General features: G+C 38.5%; 1 protein-coding gene across 1 annotated transcript; it reads right to left on the minus strand.

Moving 5' to 3' along the window:
• Positions 1 to 259: 259 nt before the first annotated feature.
• Positions 260 to 12796, minus strand: MTPN (myotrophin). Its single transcript, XM_015831985.1, has 4 exons — positions 12656 to 12796; positions 5373 to 5486; positions 4301 to 4384; positions 260 to 1861 (listed from the first exon to the last, which is right to left on the minus strand). Exons 1-4 carry the CDS (start codon positions 12725 to 12727, stop codon positions 1775 to 1777), a joined length of 357 nt encoding a protein of 118 aa, XP_015687471.1. The 5' UTR covers positions 12728 to 12796; the 3' UTR covers positions 260 to 1774.
• Positions 12797 to 13357: the final 561 nt, after the last annotated feature.

Raw genomic sequence — 13357 nt, forward strand, 5'->3', positions numbered from 1 at the left:
GAGAGAGAGAGAGAGAGAGAGAGAGAGAGAGAGAGAGAGAGAGAGAGAGAGAGAATGGAAGAAATATTTGAACAAACTATTGATAATCATAATTTATGCTTTACTAGAATAGAATGGTAACATTTCACATCCCTTCAGGGCAAATGTCAATTAGGCCATGCCAATTGTGACAAAATATGTTTGATTTTAAAATTAATCTGAAATTCAATTTATTGGATTAATATTTTTCAGTTTACCATAGCACAAAAAGGTGAATATGTGATTATGCAGACTGTGCATGCAAAGTTTATTATTTTTATATCACATTTCTGCACCAATACAAAAATATATTACATAGATCTACTTTTAAAACAATCTTTGGAGAACGAAGTTTATTCCCCATGGATGCTAGATAACTGATCTGAATATAACAGATGATATCTGTGATAAGGGACAAATAAGATACAATGTTAACATCGCTTAACAAGTCCATTTCTCCAGTTTCTTTTTTTCTGGTAAGAGGATGGTACAATAGTAAAAGTTAAATGTTTTTAAACTCAAAAGCTACATTCATTATATGAAATGTGCTAGACACCAGAACTTCCTAGATGACAGTCAACATTGCACTGCACACGTTCAAAGCCAATAAAAATCTTACTGGGAAGTTTTTAATATTATGATACAAAATGTATTGACTTTTTTCAAAAAGAATATCCAAATGCAATTTAACCTAGCATCCCAATCAAGATATTAGCATACTACAAATCCTTACCTGTGAATATTTTTAAAGCGCTACATTGAAGACTTGTGAAATTACTTGTATAAACCATAATCTGTTACTGGGCAGTAAATGCAACCTGTCATTGTTCAGGACCATTTTATCAATTGTATATAATTTTGATCATTGCCAGATGCAAAAGCTTAATAGTAAATCAAACCCCTTTCAAAGATACATGCATTTAACCAGATTAATGCAGCAAGGATGATGCTAGAATAGAAGCTCCTGCCTTCTTTAAAACAAAGTTAATTTGAGTCATTTTATTAGGGTATTTTGAATTTAAATCATGAAGGCAAAGCTACCATCTTCTAGCACCAAGAGATCTGGAACAGTCACTTTGTTCCAGTGTATTTTACAATGTGCTAGGGGAGGGCACTCTAATTAGAAGTTTTTCAAAAGCTCTATTCCAGAAGTAATTGGTTTGCATCTTGGAAGGTAGAAAACCCATGATTTTAATCATTTCTTCCAGCACCTCTGCTGGAGATTTAGCCCTGCTTGTATTATTTGTTCCTTGTTAATAATGGCATTATTAAATACAGGGACATTATCAGCAAAACCCTTCAGCATTACATAATCTATTTACAGCACAGGGACAGAACTACAGAGAAGCTATCCCATTGCCTTGCTTGTTAAGTGTCGGCATAACAGTGCTGGGCTGCTAATTGCTTTTACATATTAGAAAATAAAGAACAGAGTTTCCATTTTACAAACTTTCAGCAAGTCATTTACAAGCTACATTACAGAACACATTCTTCTCCCCTTCCACAGCAGAAGTTCAATTTTGCTAGAAATGGGGAAAATTGTTCAGGGTAAAAAGTCCTAAAGAGACACCAATTATATGTATTTCTACTCTCCAAACATGTTCTTTTTTTGATAGAGGTACCTAACTAGACTGATTTACTGTGTTTTTTTTTCCTCCCTCTCCAATATTTAGCTGAAGAAGCTGGAAGATACAAAGAGTGATAGACAGGCAGCAGTGTGAGGCCACAGGAGAGACATTAGATCTCAGTCCATCCATCACTGAAGAAGAGCTTTGATTGCCTGATTGTCAGTGGCTTCAAAGGCAGTTAGTCCATCTGGCCCTTTCACAGTCTTATCAGCACCCTGTAAAAAAAAAGATAAGAACTGTCACTTTAGGAAAAACAAACTTCTTTGTTATATACCTGATTCTCCAAGTGATCAGCTGTGCAATCGGACTGCAAGCTCTTTTGGTTTCCAGAAGTTAACCAAATGCTGCTGAACAAAGGTAAAAAAACTCTTCTGCAATAATAAAATGTCTTCAGATGGGAGGGGGGGGGTGTCTTATCAGGATTGAACCTCAGTTTGTTCCTCACCATCCAGATCTGAACAGCCTCCAGGTACTCTGTTAGAACTTTGACTCCATTGCTCAGTTTGGGGTCCAGATGTATAACTGGGTATCATCGTATTAATGATATTTGAACTCAAACCAGGAGATGACTTCATCCAATGGATCCATATAGAAGTTAAGAAGAAGGGAAGAGAATACTGAAACCTTGTGTCACTGCACAAGTAAGGGACTGTGGGCATAATCTCTCCCATCTAGTCAACACCAACTGAAACTGGCCATAGAGAAAGGAAGATGACTACTACAAAATGGTTCCTCCCATGCCCACCCTCTTAAGCTGTTCTAAAAATATACCATCCTGATAGTATTAAAAGCCACTGAAAGATCAAGAAATACTACGATGGACATACCAGCTTCATCATGGTTTCTACCACAAGATCACAAATCAGAAAGAATCACTAATGGTGTCTTTGTACCAAACCATGGCCTTAAATTTAAGTGAAAAGGGTCCAAAAGATCCATTTCTTGTTATGGAGCTGGAGTCGGGCTAGACCATCCTCTCTACCAACTTGCCTAAAAAGGGGAGACTGGAGACTGCACAGAAATACTCAAGTCATCACAAATCCAACGATGACTTGAGAAGGTACACCACAGCCTGCTTCACAACCCCTTACAGTCCAAATGACACTGAAAAGAGAGACTTGATAGCATTGAAAAAAGTGATTTACAACTGGTCCTTGTATTTATGACTATTTTGGTATCCTTGTGGTCACGTGATAAAAATTCAAGAGCTTAGCAACCGGCATGCATTTACACTGGTTACAGCTATTTGCAATCTTCTCAGGCGTCTTCCAACAAGCAAAGTCAATGGAGAAAGCCAGATTTGCTTAATGACCATGAATGTATGACTGTTTAATGATGATTTGATGTTACAATGGCACTGGAAAAAATGACTTATGACCTGTCCTTGAAGTTATGACCACCACCAGGTCACATGATCACAATTTGGACATTAGACAACCAGCTCGCATTTACAAAGGTTGCAGCATCTTGCAATCATGTGATTGCAATTTGCAGTCTTTCTAGCTGGCTTCCAACAAGCAAAGTCAATTGGAAAAGCCTGATTTGCTTAATAACTGATTCATTTAATGACCATGGTAAAATGTTTCTGGAATTGGGTCAGGTCATGCAATGACCTGCTTAGTAACTGCATCACTTAGCAGTTAAAATTCTGGTACAATATTTGTAAATATATTGTTTATGGTTTAGTATATGTGAACATAGCCCAAATGTCTATCAGTAGTTCTCACCTGGTGTATTAACAACTATCAGTCTGCAATAAGTTACACAATTCAGAATGGGGAAAAAGTGAGATTTTATTTTATAAAGTTTGTCATTGTTTCTCTCTCTGTCGCTTTCTCTCTGTGTGTATCTAACAGAATATAAAACAGCAAAATAGAACAAACTGAGAAACAGTATCTGCCTTAAATGCTTGCTTCTAAATTATCTGAAAAAGAAGCCATGGTGAAAGGAACTGTTTTCTTTCCAGTAGACTGAATGAAATATTTGTACAGTTAGATGTTTAACTATTAAATCAAGGCAGATTTTTATTACAACAGAAAATGAAATCATGCCACCTTGACATATGAACAGTTTTCAGGAGCTCCCCCTTTTTTTCCTGAAAAGCAGCTTTATACGAATGGCACTCATGCTTGAAACTGAAACAGTGTAAAGTTACATTGGCCTCTCTTTATATAAAAATAAATGTATGAGTTAAAAACCTTTAAAACAGTATTTTTCAAAATGCCCTAAGTTTTTTAACACTTATATTTAATATAGTACTAGGATTGTTCCTATTTGCTTGTAGTTTTTTTAATTGACTATATCAACATGAATAACTATTCACAGCATAAATTCTACTTATACTGTTAAATTAGCCAAATAATTTTAGAACAAAATAACTACACTAAACGTTACCCTATACATACAATAGCTCAAGTCAATGACTAATAAAAGGGGATTCTAAAGACTAAATCTTGTCATTCCCAAACATTTCAGAAGCTCTGCACTTCATTAAATGCTTTCTTCTTTTCTTTCTCACCCTTCTTCTTTGGTCTATCTGATTTTCTTTCTGATATCTACTCCATATTAGGCATCCTTAAAATATCTGACATCTTGAAAAATAAAATTTACTAAGTTGGTACAATTGTCAGAATGATACTATCATGTATTCTCACCTTTGACAGAAGTAATTTCACACAGGACATATGATCTTCATAAACTGCTGAAAGAAGTGGAGTGATACTATGCTTATCTGGAGCCTATAAAAAGTAAAAAAAAAAGTAAGCTGTAAAAAAGAAACCTCAATCGATACATGCATCTCCTAATATGACTCAAGTGACAAAGTTGCAGGCTTCCCTCACGAAGAATTATGCAGATATCACATTATTGGAAGGTTACATTTTACTAAAAGGTAAATCAACGGTGAGAGTGCGAAGCAAGTAAGTAGAAATGGTCTTTACTTCTACAAAAATTTCTTCATCTACAATATTTACTTAAAATTTGGATCAGGATATTACTAGAAGAGGATTGACAAACAGGAGTTCTTCTTGCTACAAATATTATCCATCCCTATAAAAAGTCTTCAATGTGTTTTAAGACCGGCTTGGGCAAAATTATTTAAATAGGAATTTGGCAAGGGAATTTGCAATGAAAAATCAATTGACAGGGAAAGGACAAGCACCCTCTTCCCTAATATAGCTGTTTTTCTCCTGTACAGTACCTTCTCCCATATTAAAAGAGATCATCGCTAGGCCTCATCATGAAGAGGACAACTTTTTTCTCGTTTCAAACTTAAGCTTTATGAGAAGATGGAAACCCCCCCCCCAAAAAAAAACATGGCCAAAATGATAATATTTAATCAAATAGAATATAGATATCCTACAAGTGATATTTTTCAAGATAAGGACAACAAGATTTGGATGCTTATGAAAATCTTGATTAACTTCAAGTGTTCTGTTGAAGTAGTGAAGTGCTATAATCATCCAGATTAATCTGTTAGTTCCTAGTAAGTGGCAGCTAATGAAGACAGACTAGATAAGACAGACAGATAGATATAGGTGGATATTCTATTTTCTTTTAATATCCTCCAATAAATAAATGTTATACTGTACTGCAATAACAAAATTAACACTTATGTCAAGGGCAATTATATATACATCCCACTTTATGCATTTAAAACAGTTATTTGTCTTAATCTAACAGATAATTTCATCTATTATATTGCCTGAATGATTTTATTTAACATACATTAATATCAGCTCCCTTTAATAGAAGAAACTCCAGAATCTCAAGCTGTCCACAATCTGCTGCATAGTGAAGAGGTTTTCTCCCACCTTCCAATGTTCGGTTAACATCTTCACCCTTTGGAATTAAAAAAAAGGTTAATTATTCTTTGGTAAAATATCTTTTACTTCAACCAGTCGTAACATGGAGGTTAGTAGTCTGGAAGTTCAGCCATAGCAACTAGACGTTTCTTGTTGATTCAAAACATTTCACTGTTCATCTAAGTAGCTTCTTCAGTCTGAGCTAGTTGTTAGGGGGACCCCATATATGTCCTCCAGGGAAATTTCATTTCTCATCTAATTTGGATAGGCTTGTTAAATGAGTAGGCAGAAAGTTATTGAGATGTAAATGTTTCAACTTTTAAATTCTATACCCTAAGTGTGTGACCTCCCTGGTGAACCTGTGAAGTGGTCTTAACCTTTTTGGGGACTAATGAAAAAGCAGCATAAAAGATGGGGGACAGGTTGTGTCTGAAACCTTGACCTCTATTGAGGAAAGGATTTTCCACTTTGGCATAAATAAGATTCCTTCGCTCCTTTCTCAAACCATCTGTGTTCCAAAAATGTGAACATTGTTGTTCATGTACAGTAAGAAACCTCAATGCAAACAAGTGCATTTTTGCTTTCATTACATTATGCTGTGTTGAAATGAATAAAATGACTTCTTTGTTGAGCTCAGAGATTTCTGGGTAATTTATGGATGCAGAGGCTGTAAAAAGCATGTTTAACAATTTTTGCTACTCAAANGTTGCACTGCAACATAAACCAAATAAAAATTTTCATGGAATGTTCTCTGTAGGCTGTTTAGTTCCAAGCAAATGCAAAGTTCTAGTCAAAACCTGAACATATAATTTAATTGAGAGTATACTGCCAGTATAAGAATGCAAAATAATGGTTTATATCAAGAGTTGAATTAGATGAATAATAATTTCAAATAATTAGTCACAATGTAGGTTGTTTTCTATGCCTTTTACTCATCTATAAATCCATTTGCTCCAACTTCATACATATTTAGATTCAGATTCCTAATTTTCTTATCCATCTGAACATACCCTGAAGGTTTATCATTATTAGGACTTCTGAAGTACCGATGTAGTTCTCAGCCTAATATTCATGTTACGTGTTGCCACCAGAAGAGCTTTTTCATCTTATACCTGGGTAGATTTTAATTATATAGCTAGTACTGAGAAACCACACAAAGGTGTGAAACTGGTTGTTCCACCAAATAGTATTTAGTAGCATAATATCTAAAAATAAGTAGCTCTTGATAGAAATTTCTCCCTTTCTTCTTGCTGGTCTTAAAAACTAGCACGTCCACTCAAAATTGTAGTGACAAACAAAAACTACAGCAGTTGTGCATAGTCATAGCTTTTTATATAAATGCTTAACAGTAAAATAATTTATACATCTAAAGATTTTAGCATTTCCATGTAATGTGAACTCCTCTAAAAATCCTCTAATGTTAAGCAATGGCCACTTTCCAGGAACATAGCAATTCCTTACAATATACTTTTCAGTGTGCTCCTTCATTAAAGAGGACAGAACTAAGTCACTGAAGCAGTAATGCTGATTACTTTTTCTTAACTCAAAGTTCTAGAACTGATAAACATACTTTTTATAGGAATTCAAAGGATTACAGATAATGTAGATATTCTACTTCATATCCCAAATAATACCCTTGATAAAGTATAATCATTTAAATGCTTCGGTTCATTTGCCATCTCAAAGTGTAATAGGGAATTAAATGTTTGTCTTAATCCATTCAATGCACTCTGGGATCAGTCCATTCAAAAGCACAATGAATAAATGGACTGATAAATCATTTAATTGTGTGACAGTAAGTTTATAATTTAAAATGCTTATTACTTTTCCTTGTGATTATTAAACAAAGCCAGATATCTTTGCTTTTGACTCTGTCTTTTGCATTTTCCCTATTGTTCCAGTAAATTATTTTCTGAAAACTGAATTCAGTCAAACTATTACAAAATATTCATCAGTACAAATGACTTCATCCCTTGAGGCTGCTATATGCATACTTTTTAGTGTGATGACACCCACATACTCAAAAAGCAATACAATAATACAACTTCTCTCATTCAATCCATTCACGCAGTAATACGGTACATGGTAAAAAATTGTTTCAGAAGCAAAAAAAATTTAATGGAATTAATTTAATATTAAATTATTTTGATATAAAAATATGGCTTAAAAGGACTTTTAAAAATGGCAAGGATGGGACGGCATTCATAATAATCTTACTTACCAAAAATACAAAATTCTAAAGTTTTAAAAGACAAAATGTAGAAGGAGAATGGTCATCTAACTGAGTGCATTGTCCTAGTATATATTTTATAGTATATAATTGCACAAAGCACTGCTCCCAGAAAGAATATTTGGAAGAGTCAGATGGTTGGAGAAAACTACTGCAAAGAACAACAGGTACTACTGAATAAGAGATCAGCAAAACTACATATTAAGAGTCAATGCTGCTAAGTAAAATTTGAGAGGGCCTATTCTAACATAATGTATCACAATGATCTCACTGAGACCAGTAAATAGTACCAAAAAGACATTAACTGTGATTCCTCTTTAGCTTGGACTTTCAATTTCATATTCATTTGAACACACTGAGTGAGGTAATATAATTTGAGGTATCATATGCTGATAACATCAGTTCAGACTGTAAGGGAGATGATGTCAATGTCCAGTTCTAATGTTCGGAATCTATAAGTGTCTGAATGGGAGATGCAGACCAAGCTAAACCCTAATAAAATGGAGTTACTATTTATATCCCGGGATTTTCTATCAATTCCCGTTCTAAAGGGGCAGGCATGCTTTTTGAAAGAGCAGGTTTGTCTAGAGCAAACAACTCCAGCTGGAGAAAACAGTAAATGAAAGCTATGGCTAGGGGACCTTTGCCCAGATTCATCTGTTGATCAATTATTCCCCAATAGCAGGCATGACAAACTGCTGGCCCGTGGGCCGGATGCGTCACGCTAAAACTGCGCCCATCCCATTGCCGACAATGGGGAAAAAGTCGCACGACATCACAAATTTGACATGCCTGCCCTATAGGTAGTCCTCCCATAACAATTGGGACTGGCAACTCTGTCGCTAAGCAACAAGATTGCTAAGTAGACAACAGGTGATTGAGACAGATTTACAACCTCACTTCTGCTACAATCATTAAGCAAGACATCATATGATTGTGACTTGTGACCAGCTTCTCTACTGACTGTTTATCAGAAGCTGGTACTGAAACACACAAATGGGGATTACGTAACATAAACACCTGCCAATTAATTGCAAAGTGCCTAAATCTCAATTACATGACCACAGGGATGCTGCAACTGTTAAATATGAGGACTGGTTATAATTTTTTCAGCGTCACTGCAACTTCAAATAGTCCTAAGCAGTTGTTAAGTGACAGTAGCTGTATCTGATGCAGGCAGACCTAGGTACAATGATTCATGTCCCATTAGCACCCAATTGGATTACTGCAATTGGAGTACTTTGAATAGGGCTGCCTTTGAAGGGAACATATAACACCAATTCTACGGGCCATGCAGTGGTCACTGATAAGTTTGTGAGTATAATTTAAGGTTCTTGCATTAACCTATAAAATCCTTCATGGATGTCTACAGGATTGCCTTTACCCAATCACATCAGCCCAACCTGTCATATCTTCTGTGAACAGCCACTTGTGATTCTACACTTCTAGTGGGTAAGGAGAGTCAAGAGTAGATGGTGCAGCCATGGAATAATTTCCCACTAGTGATCAGACTGGCCTTCTTCCCTATGGACCTTTAGAAGGTTATTAAAAATAGAATTATTCTGGAGAACATATTTGTGATCTAGTTCATATTCCTCTGTGCAAATAATTCTATGCTAAAGTACTCTAAAGACTGTCCATCTTAAAAGGCTATTTGAATACCTTCAGCAAAAGACAGCCCATTCATCTAATTAATTGATTCCATCACTTACTGTCTTACGGCACTGAATTTCTCCTAACATTCAATCCAAATTTATTCTTTTGTAAACCCTATAGATCTAGGTCTTGTCTGCTCAAGGAGCAAAGAACAAACTTTTATCCTATTCTGTATGACAGGAATTCTGCCTTCTCTTTCTCAGGCTGCTCATATTCCATTAAAAAAACTAAGTAACTAGTATGCTGATGACTGTCACTGTAATTCTCTTCAGATCAATTTCTTTACATTCTATTTAAAGTCTAGATCTGGCAGAGACCTAGGTATAGAGCAGGAGTCCCCCAACCCCCAGGCATGCCAGCAACCGGTCCACACAAACAAGCAAAGCCCCATCCATGGGATGCAGGTAGCACACAAAACCACACACTCTCTGGTCTGTGGCAAAATCTTTCTCCACAGAACTGGTTCCTGGTGCCCAAAAGGTTGGTGACCTCTGGTATAGAGAATTACATTAGGAAACCAGTTCCTTGTGAGCTGGTTAATTTATCTAACCACGTAAATTTAAAATGTACAGTTTTAGACAAGTATGCTCACTATTTTACCATTATGTTTTATAACATTATCTTAACATAAGGAATTGGAATTCCATATGGAAATGGAATTATCTCCATTTCTTTAAGCAATTTTGGGGAAAAGTAGAGTGTATTAGCTTTTTAATGCCTCATGTGACTCCTATCTCAAGATTAAAAAAAATGCCCCCAGTTGACCCTTTAACTGTGAGAACAACACTTTAGTGTTTAATTACATGGTGGAAGATGCACAGACCATCACTCAAATTGATGATATTTCAGGTTATATATAACTGCCCAGAGTTACTCTGTGGTAAGATGAGCCGCCAATAAATTGTATAAATAGATAAACTGCAGTACTCATTCCAATACTATACCTATTGCACCAGGGTATTTTCATGAAATATGTGCTTTTTCCATCTTCTTAGGTAAGAAGAATACTCCAAGAACATATAGAATAAAATTTGTGTTTATTTAAGCAAAACTATAAAAAACAAAATCTATTTCCATATGCTGTTTTTGTTCCTAAGTAATTCTGAAATTTTCAGTATGAAAAATAATCTTAAACTGGCTAAAATATGCCTAAGAAAGGCAAGGATTTCCCATTGTACTTTTTCTACCCAAGGTAAGACCTTCGCCATTCCATCCTACAAAATCAGGGTAATTTGTATACAGAGTATACAATTTGTTTGATCCTAACTTTGAAACACCACTATCTCCCATCCATTTAAAACACAAAGGTTGCCTCCTCCAGTCTCAATTGTTCTAGGCAGCCTTTTAATAAACTGAGATTCTGAAGTTCAAAGTACTTTTAAAAAGTAGTTTCTCTCATGAGTTAATAGCTAGAAGGACCTAACAAAGCAATTTCACCAATAAGCACTTGGAGTTGGGAAATAATCCAAGGCTACTCAAAGTTTTGAACCCATAGGTTGAAAACCAGCAACTCTTTCAACTATCTTTTTCTGATTAGAAAACTGTTTTCTGACTCAGCTATATACTCAATACTTGACACAAATTAAAATCTGTGCAGATTGGTTTGGTCACCATAAATAAAAAGCAATATACAATGAATCCTTCTAATATGCTGGCTTCTGTCTTTCTATTGAATAATACATTCCATTCTGCTCCTTCCCCTCCACTAATCATACAGATTTTGGTTCAATGGAGATTGTAAGAGAAACAGAAAATAAAAACGTTGTTCTATCACAAATGCTTTGCCAACTCTTGTCCAAGGGGTTTCATTTAACCTGTAGCACTCTTTACCCATATTCCCTAAATAAACTGAAGTTATTTTAATCCTTTTTTCTTCTCCGATTTCTACTTCATCACCTTCAATTCAGTAAAGCAACAAACTTAACAGGAAGTTGGACCTTGGAGCAGTCTTTTTCATCTTTGTTACTTTTGGGTTGTTGTTTTTTTTTTAATTCAGTGCCGAGTACACGATACAAATCAGGAGACAAGGCATGGCTGTAAATGAATTATAATTTAGAACAAGGGTGTGGCTCTTTGCAGCCCCAATGAAAAAACAAACAAACAAGGAGGGATGCACTAATAGTCCTGCCCAAGGCACTATGAGACCGACGAACAGAACCAGCCTTTGAAGACCCTTGGTTAATTGCTGGGAGAACGTGTGATTGACAGCAGACACACCTCGACGGAGCCAAATTGCTTTACTATTGCAACGCTCTCTACATGGGGCTCCCCTTGAGGTGCACCCGGAGGCTCCAGCTAGTTCAGAATGCGGCTGCGCGGGGGATTTTGGGGGCCTCTAGATGCTCCCATGTAACACCTCTCCTGCGCGAGCTGCACTGGCTGCCGGTGGCCTTCCGGGTGCGCTTCAAGGTGTTAGTAACAACCTTTAAAGCGCTCCGTGGCAATGGACCTAGGTATTTGCAAGACCGCCTCCTACCAAACACCTCCCTTCGACCAGTCCGCTCCCACAGAGAGGGCCTCCTTAGAGTGCCGTTGGCCAGACAATGCCGGCTGGCGACCCCCAGGGGGAGAGCCTTCTCTGTGGCAGCTCCTGCTCTCTGGAATGACCTACCCCCCCAACCTACGTACAGTTGCGGACCTGCGCCTTTTTCGCCGAGCCCTGAAGGCCCATCTATTCCGTGCGGCCGGCCTGGCGTAGTTTGGATTGTGTTTCAGTGGGGTGTTTTTTTTTGTATGGGTGTGTTTTTAGAACAGGCCTGTTATTTAATTCGATTTTAAAACAGAAACTATTTATTTATTATCGTGGTTTTTAGTATCGCCTGTTCACCGCCCTGAGTCCCGCAAGGGAGATAGGGCGGTATATAAATTTAATAAATAAATAAATAAAATAAAGGAAGGAGGTGGGCGTGGACCGGCCGTCTCCCTGGAACCAATGCGACCACCTTTCAGGCCGCCTCTTCCCGGGGCTTATTCTGGATGAGCCGCCCCCCCCCACCAAGTGAAATCCCTGCCAACATCCAGCCCCGCAAGTGACGTCATCCAAGACCCTCTCGGGCCCGAGAAAAGCGGTGTGGGCACACCGGGAAGGCCTCACCCACCCACGCGCCCGTGCGGAAGCGCTGGGCGCCTTCAGGCAAACTCGAGTCCCACCGAGGCCTTCTACGAGGGGAAAACACCGCCCGGAGTGGAGGTGGGCAGGGCGCGAGAGACAACAACCCCCCCCTTCCCCAGAGTAAAAGGGACAAACTATCCGCAGCCTCGGGCCTTCAAAGGCTCGCTGCTCATCTGCTGCCTTCCCAGCCCGGCTTCTCCCACTGTACCTTGCCCACGTACTCTTTCACCTCGTCCAGGTCGCCATTCTTGAGGGCCCACATGAACTCCTTGTCGGACATAGCGGCGGCCGCCCTGACCCGGACTCGGCGCGAAAGGCCACGGTACCGCTCGAGCGAAGGGGCGGGGCGGGGCTGCAGCGGAAAGGGCGGCGGAGGCGGAACCGACGGTTAGGCGGCTGTCTCTCGTGGAGGGGCGAGGGCGACGGTTACGCCTCCCAATAACTGGCACTCTGGGCACGAGGGAGTCCGGAAAAAGGGAAATGCGACTAACGTGAAGGTGGAGGGGCGGGTGTAATTAAACCGCTTGGTCTTGCCACACACCGCTTCCGCTTCCGCTCACCATTCGTTTTTTTTCACCCACACCCTAGGTGAGGCTAGGCTAGGCAAGTGCGCATGCTCCGAAAACTCGTTTGTCGTTCGCGGCTTGACTCTAGAGCCAACGGCTTCCGTAGCCTGCGCGGGGCGGAGCGGCCGAGTCGCTTAGGGGAAACCGGAACTAGTGCTTGAATAAGTTGAAAGAAGCGGTTGCTTAGGAAACGTAGTTGGGCATGCGTGGATGCCCTAGTTCAGGGGTAGGCAACCTTGGCTCTTTTATGACTTGTGGACTTCAACTCCCAGAATTCCTGAGCCAGCTTGGCTGGCTCAGGAATTCTGGGAATTGAAGTCCACGAGTCATAAAAGAGCCAAGGT

Source organism: Protobothrops mucrosquamatus, unplaced genomic scaffold (assembly GCF_001527695.2).
Source record: "Protobothrops mucrosquamatus isolate PMUCROS unplaced genomic scaffold, P.Mucros_1.0 scaffold_293, whole genome shotgun sequence".
Lineage (NCBI taxonomy): Eukaryota > Metazoa > Chordata > Lepidosauria > Squamata > Viperidae > Protobothrops > Protobothrops mucrosquamatus.